Below are 20,690 nucleotides of genomic sequence, written 5' to 3' on the forward strand. Positions count from 1 at the left end.
AGCCCCGTGCCACGGCCTCCCCTCCGTGGGGACGTGCACACCCGGCGCCGGCACGGCCGGGCGCTCGGCTCGCCCCCCGCGCCGCCCGCCTGGGCCTCTCGCGAGCGGAGACGCTGCTCCCTGCCAAAGCGCTGGAGCGAGCGGCTGGGTCAGTCTTTCCATTAGGAAATCCATTTGTCAGGGGCACATAACTCAGCTGTGAAATCTCACTCCTGGCTGAAACTTGGCTCCGCTCAGAAGCGAGGGAGGTTGGAAAGGCCCGAATCCAGTGGCTACAGGTGTGAAAAGTAAAAGCCCTTTTTACAATGAGCTCTTATAGCTTAGGAGGAATGGCTTCAATCCCCGCGCTGGGTCTTGGTGGGGCCCAGGCTGCATGTGTGTCTCAGATTAAACAGGAGGAGGACGAAGTTGCTGGAGACCACAGCGAAGCAGCTCACAGGCTGCAGCACATAGGATACATTCGCTCCTTGCCTAACAGCCCGTGAAGCTCAAAGCTGATGTGCTGCAGTCCCCGCGGCGCAGGGAGAGAGGCATACCCTGCCCCACAGAGAACAGGGAATTCTCTCAAGAAAGTGTCAAAAAGCTTATGCAGCCCCAGGGATCCAGAAGATGGATGCTGGATAAACATATTATAAAAGTCAGTCCCATCCTGGTGAAATCTTGGTGGCAATGAGGGAGGAAACACATGGCTTCTCCCACTCAGGTGGAAATTCCCCTCTGAAGCAGTTCTGAAGTCTGTATTAGCCCTTTATCACCATAGACTGTAATTATATAAAACAGCTGAGAAGAACTTGAGTTGAGAACTTGAATTGCATTGGTGAAAATACCCATCCTAGCATGCGCATGGCTTACAGGAGATGGGTCCTGAGATCCCCTGACATCTCCAGTTTTAAGCACTCTGTGCTCACAGTACATGCACCAAGTTTCCAGCCTGGCTGTAACTTATCAAAGGACTATAGGACACCACCAGACACATCAAGCTGGCGAGGTTCTGAAAATCTCAGTAACACTTTTTAATATACAAGAATCAAAAGTACAGCAGTTTTACAATGTAGGAAAATTTAATACATACTATATAAACAACATATTTACATCAGAAATCACTAGGACAGTGGCATTTTTTCACAAATATAAATTAATATTAATTACTGTTTTTAGTCAACAGGTTTAAAAGTCCACAATTTTACAGTAAGAGTCCTTCTCTCCCCGGTGGGGAGGTGGAGGTCAGGAGGAAATGGGTGAAAGCAGAATAGTACTTTTGTGTGGATCACTTAAACTGTTCAGAAGGACTTCAGAGCTGTTAAGTATCCACTTCAATTGGGCACTGCATCACCTGTCTGCAGCAGCTTTCACTCTGCAGGACTTCCATCATGTGAATTCATAACTTTACACCATTTCCAAAAGGGCCAGGCTGAAAAAATCTTTTTTTTAAAACAAAACAAAATAAAACCCAACAAGTTGCTGCTTGCAACTTTTCCTGCAAAGAGGCTAGAGGAATCCTGCAGCTGGTTTGGAAAGAACAGCTGTACCAGATGTTGCCACAAACACCCTAGTGAAGGTTATGGCTGTGGACCTGTCCCCTCCAATCCCATTCACATCCAAGTACTACATCTGGTTATGGTCCCTATTTTGAGGGGACATAAAATGCAGGTGTGTGCTCGGGGAGGACTCTCTCCCCAGTCTAGCTCTCCAGGTTCTTTAAGGCCAAACCCAGTGAAGTCCCACTCACCATGAGAGAACAGAACTACATGACTGGTTAGCATCAAGCTAATGTGACAGCAGGGGGACCAAATATGGATAAAGCTTTTGCTGTTGCCCTGGTTTCTAGAAAGAAACCCCCCAAAATTTCATGTCTGGAACCCAGGACAAGCAGAACCCCTCAAATATAGACACAGAAAATACCTCTTGCTGGGGTTCAAAGTCTTCCTGCACCAACCGTAACACTGGTCTGGCCAGTACTGCCTTTTGCTACAACTGTATGGCACAAACTTTCCATCATGATAGCACCGCTTTGTGAATGTGAATGAAAAGAGCAATTCCTCTTTGCCCCTCTGAGTGAGGAGGTTTCTTCCATCTTCACATTAAAAGCTAATACCTCTGAAAAGAGAGGACCTCTTTGTTGAACACTGCAGCAGGTGCACCTGTCAACACATCTTAGTAAAAAACGCAGCGGAAACACATTATCTGAACTCCTCCTATCATCTTTCAACTCCAACAGAGACCATGGAAGACTTGCCTTCTCCTACTGCACAAATACACATGTAACACTTCTTCAGGGCAGTGCACTGCTGCCTTTACGGGTTCACTCCTACAGAAGCAAAACTGCCCTGCTTTTGGTAAGTTCGGTGCAAAGCTTGGAAAAGAAAAAGAAAAAAAGAAAAGAAAAAGGGAGCAGAACACTTCCTTGCCTTCCAGAGCCATGATTTGATGTCTCTCTACATCTACCTTGAGATTGGCCCCAAGAGGTCTCCTGCTTGCCAGAATTCTCACTGATGGGACATACGTCAGAGGGCTACCCCTTTTTTTGAGTATTGCAGTAGGGGGTTAAGAAAACTCCAGCTGGAGAGCAAAATGCAAGCATGCAGCCATTCTTCTTGTGGCACAACGATGGGCAATCGTGCAACTGCTCCGTGTGCAGCAAATCATGGATGCTCTCTTGAAGGGTTTAACGGGACATGTGCCAGCTAAACCAGTGGGCTCAGAACAGAGTGAGCATGCCATGATCACAACGGATTTCAAGGAACGTAACTCCTTCAGCACCAAGCAGATGGGAGATGCAGGGGTTATTAGTGTTGATTTGTGTGCGGCCTTCCAAAGTGCTAGCTGCAGTAGCCACAACAGCTGCAAGACAGACAAGCCAGCCCTGAACACCTATCTCCCCTCCATTTTTCAGGGAAAGGACATCACAGCTTATTAGGGTCATATACTGGCATCTTAAAAGGAGGCCCAACATTTGCCCCCTACCAAAAGGAGCAGTGTGGAACCAGCCTGATTTTTAATACTGAGCTCCAGGAAACAAGACGCATCCCCAGACACCATGCTCTGGGCAGCCCAGCAGCTTTTTAAGCTCCAGGGACATGACTCTATTAATAAAGAGCTACAGCCTAAAAAATCACCCAGTCTACTTCTGGCCAGCAATCAGTGCTGTAACCACTATCACCATATTACAGTCTCCAGGCTGGACATAATTCATAATATACTGTGATTCTAATACTTGGATGAATGTTTGCTCTGAAGTCCATTCAGCTGGACTGCAAACCATTCTTCTCCCTCTGCCTGTGTTGGGTTCCTAAGACATTTGCTCCAGGAATTTTTAAGTACCAAGAGTCCTGAACTCCTCCCTCTCTTCACTTAGGTGCTAGGCCCTCAGGCATGTTTCCAACTGAGAGAGTCAGGAGATCTTTTAGTGCAGCTACTTTTACCAATTCAGAGTTACTGCTGCTTGCTGGAACAGTGGCAGGGAGGTGATCATTCGCTGGACGGTGATCAGTCCACTGGATTCCTATTTAACTCTGCTCTATCCTCCCTTAAGTTGCTGTAAAGGTTTGTGATCACTGTTTTGTGAAGTACAGAGAGAAATGGCTTGCACAAAGACTGGGGCACTTCAGTGGCAGGGAGGTTAGGAACATCAGGATCCCCAAATGCCCAGAGCCATCTTTTGCACTGGTACCTTGCTGCTTCCAGCCAGCATGGTCTGTATTAATTCCTGGACCATCCAAGCTGCCAGTGTCAGGAGAGGAGATTTGTTACGAATTCCTGAGCCTTATCCACTGGGAAATACTGTTCTCACCCCAATTCCTTTCCTACTGCTTAGAAGTGAACTAAGCCTTGACTAAGGAAGCCTGTCTCTTCTTCACATACCTCAAGCCCCCTGGAGCCAAGATTCACCCAGTTCCAGCCCTGGAGGTGGGTGGAGGATTCCCTGCACCTCTTCTGTTGCGGGGACACAATGGCACTCAAAGCAGAGCCAGTTTCTTGAAATGGATAGAGACATAAGAAATGCTAATTGGCCAGGAAAGCGATGGATTGTCACCAGCATGGGTCCAACTCCTTTGGAGTCACTCTGCAGAGACGTTGAGCCCCCCTTTCAGCCAAACCCTGCAATAGGAAAATTGGCTCTTGAAGGACTCTCCTGTCTCTCCTTGGATATATCTTCCCATTGCCCTATGCTGGTTACATGCAAAGCCCAGCCCAACCAGTTTATCCCCAATTCCAAAGCAGCATCTGTCATGTAACATCAAGTCAGAGCAGGCATACAGCCATCTGCACAATCTAAGCAGCATCAATCCGCCTTCTTGGTTCTGGGGAAACTCTGCGGCTGGGAAGAATTCACTCAGGTCCATCAGACCGGGGAAAACAAAACCAAAGCAAAGGATGTCACCCGTTCCTCCCAGCAGGCAGCAAGCCTGGTTCCAACGTTCAACTGGAGAAGGGGGGAAATGAAACCGGAATCCAGACCAGAACTGAGAGCTAAGGAGAACCTTCCTCCACCTGCTCCCCCAAAATCCTCCTTGACCCAGCAAGATGATAGCAGCATGTTCAGAGTTTCTGGTTACTGGTTTGAGAAACCAGCCGCTGTTGCATCAGACCAAATATTTCAGACGTACACTTTCCCCTCTTGGTCACTTTATGTTTTCCGTACATTCCAGTTATAATCTGGATTATTTTTCTGTTCTAACGACCTATCCAGGGGTGACCGGTGATCGAGGGGTGACTTGGAATCATGAGGGGATTTCTGAGACGGGGGCGAGCGAGGGTCCGATACCGCAGGGTGAGGTGGAGGGAGAGGCTGTTTATAATCTCCTGATTTGTCTGTGTGGAAGGACCGATAATGGTCCGAAGGTCCTTGGCCATGGTATCCCATGGGCGGCCTGTGATCAGACATCCGTCGGAAATCCTGCTGGTGGTAATTCTGAGGCCTGAACTCATCCGATCGTCGACGCTTGGAATCATGATGGTGCCTGGAGAGAGAAAATGAATGAATGGAGATTGGTTCTCCGTGGTGCTCATATAGCCCTTCCCTTTCCGAGGGACCAGAGGATGGGTATTTCTGTCCCCGGACAATGCAGTTAAGCGAGTTCATAACCCTAGAAAAGGTTGATAAACTACTAGTAAATCAAACCTTCATGTTTACCTCTCTATCAGGCTAATCTAGTTGATTGCATACCACTTCATCCATTGCTGGGTGGCATGCCTAAGTGGCTGCTAGCGGAGCAGGTGGCATACAGCACAAAGGAGGGAGCACAAAGTCATGGTGCCTGGCTGGGACTGCAGGGAAAGGGGATCATCATCACCCAGCTGAGACCTAACAAGAGGATATGGGATCTTGCTGCATCCCAAGTCTGAAACAATTAGATGCTACGGCAAAATGAAAGCTTTGCCCAGTGACAGTCAATGACAGCCCAGAAGAACAAACTCAATTCAGCAAGCAAACTCAACTGACCTTGCCTTTAATGCCAAGCCCAAATGGTACTGTTACTGCCAATAATCCTATGTATCGCTGAGCTGCTGCTCACAAGGGTCAAAGGGTCTAAGATCAGGCAGACCACTAGCCTAACATGGCTAAGACAGGCCAGTGCCTGCATCCCTGGGCTGCTTATATTGGCCTCACACAGCAAATGAACTTCTGTTTTTCACTGTGTGACTCTGGGCTGAGACTCAAAACTCCCAACGCTGAATCCACAGCCTGTCTCCCTCTGCCACCTGCCTGCCCCAAGGAAAGCCAGTCCACTGTGGCTGGGGACATTGCTGCAAACTCCTCCCAGGCTTTTGAGATGGACAAAGAATTACCTGTCATAATAATCGCGGTGGCCTCTGTGGTCTCGGTCACTGTTGTACTGCTCATATGGCCTCTTGCGGGAGAGGTTATTTGGTCTGTAGTTCCCAGAGCTTCGATGGGGCTCTCCGCGAGATCGCCGATCCCCATAATGGTGGTCTTTGTACCAGTGCTGTTCATACTGGTGATGCCGCTCCCCACCCCACACCTGGTTGCTGTTGCCACCATAGTTGAACTTTCGATCCCTCTGCCAGTCTCCTCGGTCTGCAACAAGGAAAGCACAGACAACAGTCTTTTGTACATCATTTAAGCCCATTACTTCTTTGCTGAACTCTCAAAGAAGTAAGAACAGTTTACTATCTTCTTGTCTGCAGCACCTTTTACAAATTTCACAACTATTACTGTATCCCTTTAGCCTTCTCTCCCTTAATGATGTGGACCCAATTTTATTCTTTTAATTTATCATTATTCTAGCAAATCTTTTTCTGTCCTGTTCTTATACTCTTTTCATCGCTGCATCATCATGTTTTCTAGTCCAGCAATAACTACAGTGAAAATACATGTTCTGTCCCATCATCTTGTTATACCCTTCTCCAACAAGAGACCTATGTCTTTAAACCTGACCAGACCCAAGACCTGGAAGATTTGTGTCCAGGAGCAAACAGCCATTAGATTAGGAGGGATAGTTTTCTCCAGCTTCCCAGTGCAGGACTCACCTGTGTTGCTGAAATGTCTCTTGTTGGGATGGCCGTAGTTGTCACGCGGGTGCCCGTGCATTTGCTGCTGGGCATGGGAAGGGGGCATGTGGAGCTTCTGGGAATGAGGATTGTGAGGCACGTGAGACTGAGACATCACAGAATCGCGGCTGGAGCCTGATGGCTCTGGGCGGAACGGCTTCTTCATGCCAGACATGTCCTCCTTCTTCTTCTGCTCCTGCTAGGCGCAAGGGAGAGGGTTACAGCTCGACTGCTTTTCCAGCAAAAGATTCAGACTATGTGAGCAATGGCCTCGTCTGTCACGCTCTGGATTTGTCTAGACATTCCCTGCACTGTGAGCCACCTGTTTCTTCATCAGAGTTTTGTGAATTAACTCTGCTCAAGTGTGAAACCAATGGCAATGGTGCAAGTGTAGGGGAGGACAAGCACAATTTTGCCCCCACAGCTCTACCTCTATATCCTGTCTCCACAGGGCAGCACTCTCAGCCTCTTCACTCTCATGGTCAATTCAACATGATGTGCCACACCAAGCAATGCTTTTTCTTGGTCAAAATAGCCAGAGAAAACTAACAAAGGTGACCAGTGTCTTCAGGTGAGAGAGGAGAAATTCCACATAAGAGGGGAGGTACAAACAACCAGGGTTGTTTGGATTTTAAAACAGTTACAGCATGCCAATGACAATAAAGAAAGCCCATGATAAAGGGATGGTAGGTATCGATATTTCAAGTGTAACAAATCTTAAAAAGAGCATAAAAATCTGTCCTGCAAAGCACAGGGTCAGAGCAGTGCTAATGGACTTTTCAGGGGAAAACAGGCCTTAGATTCTGACCCAAAGCTTTACAAGGAGGTTGTCAAATTCACAGAGTCCTGTTGGGACCAGAGCAAGGAGGAACCGCAATAACACAAATCCCACCGGAAAAGCTAGGGCAGAGAAGAGCAGGAAAAGCTCTGCTCTTCATGACTTCTTCCTCACTAAGGGAACACACATCACATCTCACCTCCTCTTCCTGTGATCTTTTCTTATGAGCCATCTTGTAGAGTTTGTGCAGTTTTCTGGCATCAAATTCTGTGAACTTCGACACAAATATCCATAGGTTCCTGGAAGGACATTAACATTTTCTATTAATTGCTAAATGAGCATTTTAACTGCCATCTTCCTCACTGGTCTTCTAAAAACAGTTGGTGAAGTTCCTCCAGCAGATGACCTAGCTGTACCCATCCAAACCACTGTGTTGCCACTCCTTGGGTGGAGGCAGAACTTCCCATGGTTAGATTCCTACCCAGAGGTCCTTCCAATTCAAACAGAGCACAAGAGAATCCCAGCCCTGAAAAGCTCATATCATACAGATAAGACCAAGGATGGGAAAAAGGAAATCATCCCCTATACTTTACTGACTGGGAACCAACAGACAAAAATACTACGTAAGGTCTCACAGTCAGTCTCTGACCGAGCTGAGAATCAAGCTCAGGACTCTTACGTACAGTTTGGCAGCTCAACTAGAAAGTTGCCTTTTCTCTAAAACATTCTCAGGCTTTACACTGCAATGACTTCTAAGTGCTGCAAAACAGTACAGGCTGTAAAGAGGAGAGTGGAGGAGATGGACCCCCTTCATCCCATATGGGAAACTGTCAAGATAAAAGAACAACAGCAAGCTAAAGAGAAAGGGCCTGCAGCTAACTCAACCTTTGACTGTTGCACTGGGAAGACTTAAAATCCAATAGCCTCTTCACCGCTGACACGTTTGCTTACTTTGCCTAATCACTAAGCAGGGCAGCTTTCAACTTCCCGTCTCCGCTTGCTCTCTCGCATGATGTGCAGAATCATGCCGATGGCTAGCCCATGGTTCAGAGATCTCTTCCCAGCTCTGAACATGCAGAAGTGCCCAATACTTTGTCTGCACAGGGGCTGAACTATTTAAAGGCCTGCTTTCCAACCAACATCAAATCAGTTCGACCCTCAGCAGAAAACTTCCTCCTTACAGTTCAGGAGAGGATGTTCCAGGATCTTTTGAACCGAGCTTCTCAGAGTAAAATAAAGGGTTTTGCACTGGTTGAACTAAACTAATGGAAATCAATTTAAGCAAAACCAGCACAGCTGGTCTGCTGATGCAGACAAAGCCCTTGTCTGAGACTGGTCAAGGACTGAGTGGGCCAGGGAGTGCAACACTTCTTTCACAAGAACATGTTAATAAGAGCAAAATAGCACACTTAGCACATAAAACCCAGCAGCCTTCAAGTACAATTGTAAAATATCACAAACCAGCCAAAGAAAACAAAACAATCCCTCACCTTCTCCATAGCTTGATATGATCCTGGTCAGTGTAAGCTTTAAGGCACTCAGAGATGCGGTCCCCAATTTTTAGGAGGCAGTTGCGTGTGTGCTCCAGTTGTTCTTGAACCGTCAGTCCCTTATCAGGCTTATCTAGTTGCTTCAATGCTTTCTTCACTGGTCTCATCCTTTCCTTGCACTTGAACAAGCAACAGAGAGCAGAAGGTGATTCATTTGGCACAGAGCTCTACACTCTGTTCTCTTGTTAACCAGACAGAGCTGGAAAAAAGTTCATTAGCACGAGGTATTAGCTTTATCTGACTGTTAGGCAAGGAGAAATCAGCTGTGAAAACAGCAATTTGTTAGACATGGTACATAAAATTCAGAAAAGATGAGAGGCTCCCAATCTTCACTGCCCTCCTTTTAAAGGTGAAAAATTTGCTTCACAAATAGTAAATGCACGCAGCCTGCTTGCCACGGCAGGCAGGGAAGCGTAACTGAGCATTTACACGCCAAACAGCCCCAGCTGAATGAGTGCTTACTCAATAACCTCCCTGTCCATCCAAATCTGTGTTTGTTTTAATCTATTGCTTTTACTGAAACTGGGAGACATGTGACAAAAACACCATCTTTTTCTATGTGCATGAACACTTTACACAGACAGTAAATATGACATATGTCTACTGCCTGACTGGGTCTTTCATACACCCCAGAGGGAAAATTAAAGAAAAAAAGCAGGCAAAGGTAACACAGAACCTGTGGGTCCTAAATTTCATATTACAGAACTGTTTTTTTAAAACTGATGAGATTGAGTGTTCTGCTCTTCCCTCTGCAAGTCAGGCTGAGGAGAGTCTGTCATGACAACTTCTACTAAAAGGCTATTTTCACAACAAGCCATGCAGAAATATTTGTCGCAGGAGCATTTACACAGCTAGGGAAGTTCTTACAGTTCAGACAACTCCATAACAACTACAGCCATACAAGGTCACCCTCAGGAATCCTCCTGTGTTCCCCTGCCTAGCACAGTCCCAGTAGCTCCTTGGCTGCTGTGGGAGAGACTCCCACAAAAGGGTACAGGGTCATCTTTAACACCGGGTGGTCAAATGAGCAGTAGGAAATAATCAGCTCAAGGCAGAGAGCCCTTCAGTATGTTACATTGGCATGCTGCCCTCCCCTGCATCCCTGGCAGAGGGAGGGGATGAATGTGGGCTCTAATGCAAGGCAAAACTTTGGAGCTATTCAAACCCTTTAACAGTACAATTGATTTGTGAAATTAGGAGCTGGAAGAGCTTTGATATTTCTTCCAGCTGAGGTGCCACCGACAGCAGCCAGCTGGTTGACACAGAGGAATCTGGTGGGCAACTCTTGTATAGGGTTTTTTTGTGATGCTCTCTGACTGGCCAGAGGGAATCACAGTGGAGCACGAGGAAAGGCTCTCTCCCAGCCAGAGTGGGATGTATGGACCAGTGCTGTGCACTTACACATGGCCTTGGATAACGTGCAAGCAAACTCTGGCTACCTTGCTGGGGTTCTCTGCTACTGTCCGCCTGTCCCCCCAGGGAAATACTCACTATGCTGAATGTTTCTTGGTCCAGATCATCGTCCTCATCTTCTCCAATGGGGATCGGTTCACTCCCTGCTGTAATGTGGACGGGACCTTGAGATCTCTTCCCTTTGCTTCCAGATTTGGTTTCACCACCTTTAGGCTTTAAAAGGACAAATTACACACATCACATGATGAGCCAGACTGCAGGATCCCAAGTGATCCAACAACCTTCACACTATTGTTATTGGCAGTTGTTAAATCTTCGGCACTGCTCCCGCAGCTTTCCTCGCAAGATCTCAAACTGTTTTGCTGTAATGCCTCTGTTTAGCTTTATGTCATCCCTGAGGGAGCACAGAGAAGTCAGAGCCAACATTTTGGACATGACTATGATGCTTATACTTACACAGAGAAAAACCAACTTTGAGGACTTGGAAGAGAGATTAGGCTAAAGAATATATGTCCCTTGCAAAGGACAGTGCTCAGAGCAGTCTGATGTTTATGAGCACCTGCAGCTTCATGTGACATCACTAGTCCTCAGACTCTCTGGAAAGCAACCTCAAACCATGGCCTGATAAGTGTAAATTTTGACCTGTGTGACTTATCTATGTCCTTTAGAGGTCAAGGCAAAAAACACTGGAAAGCAAACTTTCCCCTGCATATGAAATAAAGTTTGGTTTGTACTTATGACCTCAAGGCCAAAACACACTGGACATACAGTACATACCTGTTCTTTGGACAGGTACTTCAGGTAATTATTATAGAGCCTTTTGCCTCTCCCAATTTGAACTCAGCCTAAGGGCAACTGTACCCAAAACTCAAGGGACATTTTAGTCCACAACATAGCACTGGTGTTGAAACATTCATTCTGTTGAGTCCTCAACAGCCATAATGACAACTCACAGTCCTAATGGTTTAGGTAGCTAGGTTATTCTGGGTGAATTTAAATGAGGGGAACACAGACAAGCAGCTGCCAACTCCATAATAAATCACAGCTGAACATCACTTTGAACTGAGTGCTCCAGGCTCTTCTCCCTTTCTTCCTTAGCATCACCTATTCTGTCACATTACTGTCACAGGGACAGCTGTATTTTAAAGGCAGTCTGATAAATCTCCTCTTCCTTTCTCCTCTCATTCCACGAGCTTTAGGACACGTTGCCTTTTCCACTCTTCATTGCAATTCTTCACACTAAGAAATTCAGGAGACCTGGAAAAGGGATAATACTTCACCCCAGAGTGCTTCGCTGATGTCTCTTCTCACAGGGCCTTTAATAAATCACAAGTCTCACGGCTTCCCCTCTGATCAGAGACTTTCCTATGTCTTAGACTACCCATGAGAGTATCGCATACCTTTTCTTTCTTGTCTTTTGTTTTCTTTTTCTCTTTATCACTTTCCTTTTCTTTCTTAGTGGTTGTCTGTTTTTCCTTGTTCTCTTTGTTCTCTTTCTTCTTCTGTTTCTTTTTCACTGGGCTCTTTTCCAAGCCATCCTCCTAGAAGAGCAGTCACAGCACAGTCAAAGTTGGAGTCCCTCTCCTCACATACACCTTTTTTCCCATAAAACTTGCATCCATGAAAAGCAGATGATTTTTGAGGTCCATCCAAATTTGCCTGCACACCTATTAACCAGACAGCAAGCCCATCCACCCAACCCTTAACAGAAGGGCATAAAAATTAGACCAGCCCCAATCTGTAACTAACTGGCAAACTCCAGACAAGCACTGTTGTCCTACACCAGCTGCACTGCAGAACGCACAGTAACTACCCCTAAGGTAGATACTGATCAGAGCATGAACAAAAAGCCTTAGGCTATAAGCCAAACCACTCAAAGAGAGAAGTTTTTCTAAGCAACAGCGTGACCTTGGTAAACTCCAGCTTCACCACCGGCTGATGTACTGAAAAGGAGAGGGAAACAATTCTTTCTCTCCTTTATAAGGCCAAAAGACTTTGTCTTAGGACAACCTTTCCTCCAAGCCAATATATGGATATGTGTGGCTATTCTAGGATCCACTAAAACCACTTCAGGCGCTAACTCAAAAGAGTGGTCCCTCTCAGCCCAACAACTGAACATGTGCTCCTGTGAGTCTGCCAAGCTCTTGTGGGAATGCACTCTGCAGCTCCCCGTGAATCCATAGGGCACTTGCAACAGGTGCTTTTCAAGCTGAGTTTCTGTAGCAATAACACAGCTTAAAGAAACTCCCAAAAGTTGCTACCCACCGAGTCAACTCACCTTGACTTCACCCTCTTCTGACTGGTTGTCTGAATGCCGAGGAGAGGAGAGTTCATTCCCATGCTCGTCTTTGACTTTGGGAGCCTTGTTCTCTTTCTTTACCCGTGGCTTCCTCTTCTTCAGCTTGCCCTGGATAAAACACAGAACAAGTCAGAGCAAGCAAAGAGCTGTAGCTGCTTCCTGGAGACATACCCCATCTCATCAACACCTCATGAACAGCTGCAGGTCCTGCAGGGTGGCAGGAAACCTGAAGAACCCCAGGGAAGCCTAGTGGGTCACATGAGATTAGATGATCAAATTTCAGCCAGAAAGAAGATCTGTCTGTGAGATCTGAGGGACCAAGGGAATAACCCAAACATCTACAAACTGGTGCATACAAAATGACGACACTGAGGTGACAGGGCAGAAAGCCACCTGATTCCCACTGTCACCAGTCATTTCACAAAGATTTAACAGAATGAATAATGGAGGAACTTCCAAGTGGGAGAAAGAGAAGATAGAATATATTCAAAAAATATATTCCAGGTCAAGTTATGCCATTTCTAGAGTTTGAAGTGCCCCTTATTGGGGATTGAGAGAGTAGTCAGCACCCAGCATTGTTTACTCCCCTATTTTTCAAAAAGCTTTTTAAAATTGTGGTGGTATCCACTGCTCAGAAATAGCTTGATAAACAGGCATGACCATCCCCTGTTTTCCTGCAGTGGTTTGTACATGAAGCACACTCAGCTTGCACTGTCTTAGTTTCTAAGTGTCTAAGCGGAAAATTAAATTTAGGATTAGAGAGTCATGCTGAAGTCCATCGATTAGTGTAGTGATTATCTGTCCTCTACCAATTATCATTTCAGTATCACAGTGTGGTCATACAACAGACAAATCCATAGTCTTTCATGCAGAAGTTATTCAGCGAGCTAGGAATACAGCCTGTCCCACCCCCCACCATCAACAAACCACTCATCCTGAAATCCTCAGAAGCAAGTAGCTGTGTCCTCACCTCTTCCCCATCTTTCATGTTTTCTTTCTTGTCCAGATCTTTCTTCAGCAGTTTCAGTAGATAATCAACCCGGGTTTGGAGCTGTTTTCCCTGAGGTTTCTTATCTGTCTCAACAGGTAGGATCTTTGATAAAGAAGAAAAAAAAAAAACACCCACATGCACCTATCAAACCTCAACATGAAGAGATACACATTAACAGCAGTCTTTCCAGGCCAGCAAAGGGCTAGAGATGCTGCATCTTCTGGGGAAACAGGAAGGCTTAAGCATTTCTTCCAGGCCTGCGGAGATCCCATAGACACTCTGCTTGTCCTAGCCATAAGGAAAGCTCCTAGCAACTGCAAGGATCCCTACCCTTGGGCTTTTGTAGAAGTGAAAGGACTCCATGGCAGCACTCTAGATTCTCAAGAATCTTTCTAGTAAGCATGCAAAAAGAAAAACAAGAAACATGCAAAATACACTGGGAGCTTGCATTGCAAAACTGAGTTCACTCTCCATCTTGACACGCCAGATTTGTTTGTGACAGCCTTGTCTCAGCAGGCTGGTCTCCTCTGGTAGTCTGAGACATTGCTACAGTAATGACACAGCCAGAGAATGCTTACTGGGAAACAAGGCCGCAAGGCTGCCACTTTGTGAAGGGTTTCTCAACTTGCCACCCAGGGGCACCTTCATAGTTTATTGGAAATTTGGTGGTGTGTCTCAGGCAATTGCTTCCACTGTAAAAGGCCTTTCTGAACTTCATGTTGGAAGGCTCTCAGCCACAGTCCGATCTTTTCTAAAAACACTAGAGGGGATGTCATGGGAACGCAGTGTGTTGGCAGCAAAGCTGATCTTTAAAGAGCCTCGATGTTCCCCAGCCCTGTGCTGCAAGTCCACTGTGCTGACAAAACAGCTGGTGGCTTATTTTTAACCTGGATCACTTCAACATGGCCCCCATAAACAGTTCTTATGGGAATGGCTGAGGGACGGAGGAACTAAATGGAGGCTTTCCAGCTGGCTTTGCTGCCCTAGCCAAACAGTCATGTAACTATGCCCTCAGAATTAACACAGACCAATCGTGACATAAGCAGTGTCAAATCCGTGAAAAATTCTTTTCACACAGAGATTCAAACTCAAGTTCTTGTGAGATGCTCAAGAAAACATCAAGTCATGATTATGCAATGCGCTCTCTGTACTGTGCACGTAACCACATCTGTCAGCGTTACCATTTTCCTCCTGCATCATTTCAGTGTGGTTCATATGGTACTGTTCAGAGAAAATTTACTGCCAATCAAATAACGTAACTCTGCTTTCCATCAAGCATGCAGCATTCCACAGAGGTCACTGTTTTCCTCATTACTATTTATCATTATTTCTGGCGTGCTTACAAACATAAACATCTGGTTCTGGGACAAATCAAACATGTTCTCTATGAACACTGTCATGGACCCAATGCAAGCAACATGCAAAGCAACCTACCTTATCAGATAACTTCAATTCCGGATCTGTTTTAATTAGCTCCCAGTTTCCATAACCATGCTCGTAAATTCCCACTAACAAGCGAGAATCCTCCTCCACTCCCCAGTCTACATCAAAATGGGCAGCTTTGACACGGCACGTCAGGCGGTACCTGAAGGCATTTCAAACATGAGCTACTTTTAATGCTCCGGGGGGTAAAGCAAATCCACATATCTAGGCTAGTCCCTTTCCACCACAAAATCCAAATTCCCTGAGCTTCTTTCTGCATTGCCTGCTTAGCCATTCAAACTCACTTCTTCCTTTCCTCTGGGTCTGTGGGGATGGATTTATGCAGCATTTCAAACTCCTCTTCATGCTGGATGATAGATTTCACATTGACTTGGACACCAGAAATCTTGATAGTAGGACCTCTTCTTTTCCCAGGTCCTTTCCCTGTTCAACAACAAGCATGCCAACTTAGAGCACTCTTACAGAATGAAGGGTCTCTGGGAAAAGGTCTACAGACACAGACATCAACAGCTTGCCCATAATCTTTTATTTAAACGTAAGCCTGTCTGCTAAGGTGGGTCCAAAAAGTAAGTTACCTTTCACTAAGTTGCTTAGTTTTGCAATTCAAACACCTCCCAGGATCATTTTCATAAAAATACATCTAAGTACACTGGAGCTGTTGCTTCAGTAATTTTGTTCAGCTACAACAGGCAGAGATGCAGCTGGAAAATCCAGCCCAGATCTCTGCATCTCCAAACCACGCTGCTTCCTGGAAACCTACAGGACAGAACAGCCATACATAGAGTGGCTGACAACAGCAGTTCAGAGGATTGTTAATTGTGGACCCTGCTCTACCACGGAGTACAGAGCACCAGTTTGATTCCCAGTCCAAGAAGCAGTTAAAGTATGTTCTGGTTGCCTTGTGGCATTAAAAAAGCTGACAGCTTCAGCCTCTCCCCTCAGAAACTCGTGTTTAGCAGACACTAATGCACCAAAATGGCATTCTCCAGTCTGAGCAGAAGACTTGCGGGTTTCTCTCTGTTGGTGATACCTGTCGGGCAGAGATGAGATGGTTTAAGCGTGTGCTTGCTCTTTGGCTTAAGTTGTCATGTGGCGTGTCACTCCATCCAGTATGGGAATGGTCTCACCAACTCCATGGAACACCCCCAAAAGCATAATAACAGCAGCACATAACCCTCTTGCTTACCTTCACCTGGATTTTCTTTCAGCTGCTCCTCATATTCTTGCATTGCTGACACACAGCTGTTGTGTATGAGTTCCCCTAACCGTTTCAAATCAGCTACAGACTTATCCACCAGCTCAGCATCCCGAGCAATACACTCCAGCCTGGGAAAGAGGAAAAAAAATTGGAAGTTTTGTACTTGATACACCACATCTCTGTCCAGATGCTCCCTGAGCAACCATTTCATAGCTTTTAATAATCGATTCTGCAGTGCACTCTGCATACTGTGCTGAACCACAGCTCCCCACCTCGTTGCCTGCTGTGGGCAGAATTCATGCATGCCCAAACTCCCCCAGTTACCTACTCTGCATGAACACAAGACCACGGTCAAGTGCAGACTCTGAGACTGCAGATAAAGAAAACCTGGGCCAGCACAGCCTCTTAATACGGAGCAAAGTGTTCACCTTTAGTGCAGCGGACAGGCAGACACTGTATCCCACCTCCTCTTACAGCACTGCTGCATGGCTGTGCAGCACTTCTCAAAGCCCCAGCATTGCCTGTCACAGACTTGCGGGGATGCGCAGGCCCCAGCTGCACTTTTACTGCACTCAACCACCAGCCTGAGCCACAGACAAGCAGTATATGTATGAACGTAGGAAGCCTGCATAACTCGAGTCAGGGCAGGACGCAAGACAGTTTTAGTTTGTTTTGTGGCCTAACAACTGCAGTACAGTGTAGAGATAAGCACAACAGATCCAACCCTTTGGATTTGCTGCTGTTAAAGCAAAGGTGTAAACTGTCTGTCTTGGGAGCAACTGGCTCCCGCTCTGACTGCCCAGTGTTCCTTTATGCCTTCCCAGTTCCGTATTAACTCCATTTAACAATGGTCAAAAGCTGACATCTGCTGTCCCTCTAGCTTGGCTGGAACCAGTCATGCCAAAGGCCATGCCCAAGCCTTGTGTTTCCCAACAGAAGAGCACAATCAGCTGAGAAAACAAGGTCATTTCTCAGACCACCTACGCAGGGATTGCAGCCGCAGCTTGCAGACCTCAGTAAGGGCTACCGCTTTCCAGGCGCGCCTGGGCATTACTTGTGTTTTCAGTGCAGAGGTCCTTTCACTGACTGTTTGATAGCAAACCTCTCAGGGTTTGTGCCGTTTGGGGAGTTTGCATCAAACACCCATAGCAGTGTGCGTACTACAGTGCTTAGAAATACAACATCCCCCGTGATAACTCTCCAGAGCCAGGCTGGTACTTACCGTTCAAGAGGCAGTCCAAACTTCTTATAAGCTTTGATAAACCTAAGCAAAAAAAGAAAACAGAAACCAAAGCAACAGCTGTAAAAATGTGGGTTCAGTATCACAAATACACTTGAACTATTAATCACAGCCTGCCCTGTTATCAACCTGGCATTACAGACTGATTAGCTAAGAATCACTCAGGACTCGAAAGCTTAATTCATTAACCTGCGCAAAGAGTTTTGTGACCTCTGCTGGAGAAGAACGCAGTATTATTGTGAATATTTGATGTCTGTCAGGCGAGAAAAAAAGAAGAGAGTCATATTTTTAGCATAATGAAAGAAAGCCTTGGCTCACGCTGTATTGGTAATTATTAACTTCATTTTGCCAAGGAGAAAAGTAGTGTTAAATCAATGTCATTAGTAATTTTAACGCTCAGGCTGTAAGCGTAACAACGCATCACAGAAGAGCCAAATACAGAGCAATCACAGAGGTCTACAGGCAAGGATTGTTATTTATTTTTAAGTCTTATTTTTTATTGTGAAAATCACTGTCATGGCTAAAACACAGCTTTAGGGCAAGAGTCAGACACCTCTGCTGCAACTGAACAATGCCTTTCACTGGGAGTAGACCAAATGGCTTCAAGTACAGACTATTTTTAAACAAGTATTAATTCTTCCCCTTCTTTTTTTTTTCTTTTTGTGCTCTTTCAGCCTCCTTCTGCTAGTGTACAATAACCTACATGTTTGTTATAGCTCACAGTGTAACATCTCCTTCCTTCTCTATGGCTTCAGGGCTGGATATGGGGAAGCCACCACAATGTGAGAAGTCTGACAATCTCCTATTTAAAAATACATCAGCTCAAAGATGGAGAGAGCCAAGGAAAACTCACAAAGCTCCCTTTTTCATCCTTGGCTGAATCTCTGGGCAGAGCCATAAGACAAGACCTTTGGGAAAGACTCAGGGATTAGAGGATGTGAGAAGAAAACAATGCTGTGGAATTCAGCCCCCTCAACTGACTTGAGGGACACAGTGCAGAAAAGGATACATTACTACTCTGATCAACTGGACCGCTTCTTCTCACGGGGTTATATTGCCAGACAGAGCCTGCCTTTCACTTAAGTCAAATCAACAGGACTATTGACAGAAAAATATCAGGCAGGTCAGACTCCTCAGCTTCTCCAGCTCTGTATCTCATGGCAGCCCAGCTCCCTCACGTGCAATATGGAATTAGCTCAACCCACTCAGCCCAGTAAGGGTAGTTACAACAAGGATTAATTTTAGGAAGGAACTAGTCTCACTGCAGCCTGACTAAAGACAATCCAGTTGATTTTGCACAGATCTGAATGTCAAGGTCATCAGACGGTAGCAAAATGAATTATACAAATGTGCAGAAGAAATGTTAATTCTCCTCCCCCTCTGTTTAGAAATGGTCCCAACAACACATGCAAGATTCACTGAGCAATTCACCAAGCAAAAATGCTTTGGGAGAAAATGGACCCAGGCAGTTAACTCTGAACATGAGAAGCTGTCCCAGTGAACCAGCCTCACCAAAACTGCTGATGTGTTTACAGCTGAACACCTCCTAGATTAATTTGGAGTTTTCTACACCTGCATGGGATTTCTAAATTTGTTTTCTGAACAGTCTCCTGCACTAGGCACTCACCTCCTGATTTCAGCATCAGTAAATCCTTCCACAGTATCCTTCCTAACGCTCCGTGGCCGCCCCCTGCGCTTTGGCCTCTTCTCATCATCCGTATCGTCAGTCTCGCTTTCTGATCCAGATGATCTCTGAAGCCTTCTCTTAGTTTCTGCATCTGATTCGCTGTCATTTGTCTGAGCCTGTATGTACCAGAAAGACAAAAGGAAGTAACAAGTGCTAATCTGCCAACACTTTCTGTCCCTCCCGTGCACTGGCACTATTGGATGCTGAGACTCTGTAAACACCTTGGCATCTCTTCCTGGAGATGCAGAGGCCCATGTCACCCACCCCTCTTGCAGTTTCTGGCTAGCTAAGGCTCCAGTGTAGTTAGCCATCCTCCCTTTACAGCCTTCCAGCCAGCAGCTTCACAATCGTGTTTTACTTTACTAAGGTATAAGACACTTCAAAACACACTGATTTTCCATGATTTTGTTCCACATGTGCTTAAGCTCCTTGATAGCTGGGATGTTTGAAAACCAGAAGGATACCTCAGAATTGAATCTGGAATGATCAGATATGAAATATCCTCCTTCTCTCTAGTTTTCACTTTAATGTTTTTCCACAGCTTATCACAAACTGGGAACTACCCCTCAAAGTCCCATGTCTCAGTAATTTCCTTGAACATTCTGATTTCTGTTGGATTTAGGTAGATGATGTCACTTAAAAAATGAACTTGGGAAGACACTCTCTCTTTTGCCTGCAAGAGCCAGGTTTAGGCAAAAACAGACCAGGGAGCTACAGTCCAAGGAAAGACACTGCCACAAGAGAGCATAAACTGCAGTAAGATCTGCATCATGTAGTTGGGTATTTTGCCCTGTGCTCACTACAGGTTCTCTTTATTTTGTCTGTTAACACAAGATGAGTTGTTCCAAATCCAGCATGTGCTCTTACACTGCGTTACAGACCACGGGCCAAAGCACGATGCCAGTAAGAGAGCAATGTGCTACCTCTGTGCTTTCTTCCGAACCAATTTTGGAGGACGGAAAGCAGCACTCAGATGGCAAGAACGCTTCCCTCGAGTATTGCTTTTGCCAGCTCTCGCTGCCTGTCTCTCAGCTCCTTGAGATGGGCTGTACCTTTTTAGTCGAGCTCCGGATTCTAGGCAGCATGTAGATTTCCTCCAATTCTTTCTGCCTTTCTTCCTCCTCCACCTTCTTCCTCTGCTCCTCTGGAATGATATCATCCCAGTCCTTCTGGGACCTCTCATCCAGCTCTGTCTCTTCCTCCTCCATGGTTGCAAAGTTGGCCACCTTTTATAAGCAAAAAGAACACTTTTAGAAATTCTCTCCCCTGGCAGGAATACCCCAGAGCTGTCAGCTAAGCCTCAGCTTCTTCCCCACAGGAATTTTGCCAACATTTCCATAATTGCTTTATAATTGAACTCTGTGTCAATCCATTCCTAGTTCCTTGCCATGTCTTTGGGCTAACAGCTCCTGAGGAAGTACGTGCAGTTTAAGAAGTACTGCTAAGCCTAAGTTACTGGTTTTGTTTCCAAATTTGGTAAGGCCCGTATTTTATTCACAGCTTTCAAGACCACTTACAATCAAATGAGTATCTACCAGAGATAACTCCTCAAAAAGCTGCTTTGTGCAGATCACCTCT

At 45.8% G+C, this 20,690-nt stretch overlaps 1 protein-coding gene across 6 annotated transcripts in view; it reads right to left on the reverse strand.

Annotated features, from left to right (window-relative positions):
- Positions 1-985: 985 nt before the first annotated feature.
- CHD2 (chromodomain helicase DNA binding protein 2) overlaps positions 986-20,690 on the reverse strand; it is a 62,031-nt gene continuing 42,326 nt past the window's right edge. For 4 of the 6 annotated variants that reach the window (XM_064517198.1, XM_064517199.1, XM_064517201.1 and 1 more), the window contains 15 exons: positions 20,165-20,338; positions 19,053-19,228; positions 17,408-17,449; positions 16,174-16,313; positions 15,272-15,410; positions 14,979-15,129; positions 13,524-13,646; positions 12,533-12,661; positions 11,655-11,795; positions 10,333-10,467; positions 8,782-8,960; positions 7,491-7,590; positions 6,493-6,712; positions 5,791-6,040; positions 986-4,961 (listed from right to left, as the gene is read on the reverse strand). In XM_064517198.1, coding sequence (XP_064373268.1) covers positions 4,628-4,961; positions 5,791-6,040; positions 6,493-6,712; positions 7,491-7,590; positions 8,782-8,960; positions 10,333-10,467; positions 11,655-11,795; positions 12,533-12,661; positions 13,524-13,646; positions 14,979-15,129; positions 15,272-15,410; positions 16,174-16,313; positions 17,408-17,449; positions 19,053-19,228; positions 20,165-20,338 — 2,433 coding nt within the window. In that variant the 3' untranslated portion in view covers positions 986-4,627. The other 2 variants (XM_026104372.2, XM_064517202.1) reach the window with 2 other exon arrangements.

This window comes from Dromaius novaehollandiae, chromosome 10 (assembly GCF_036370855.1).
Source record: "Dromaius novaehollandiae isolate bDroNov1 chromosome 10, bDroNov1.hap1, whole genome shotgun sequence".
NCBI classification, from domain to species: Eukaryota; Metazoa; Chordata; class Aves; order Casuariiformes; family Dromaiidae; genus Dromaius; species Dromaius novaehollandiae.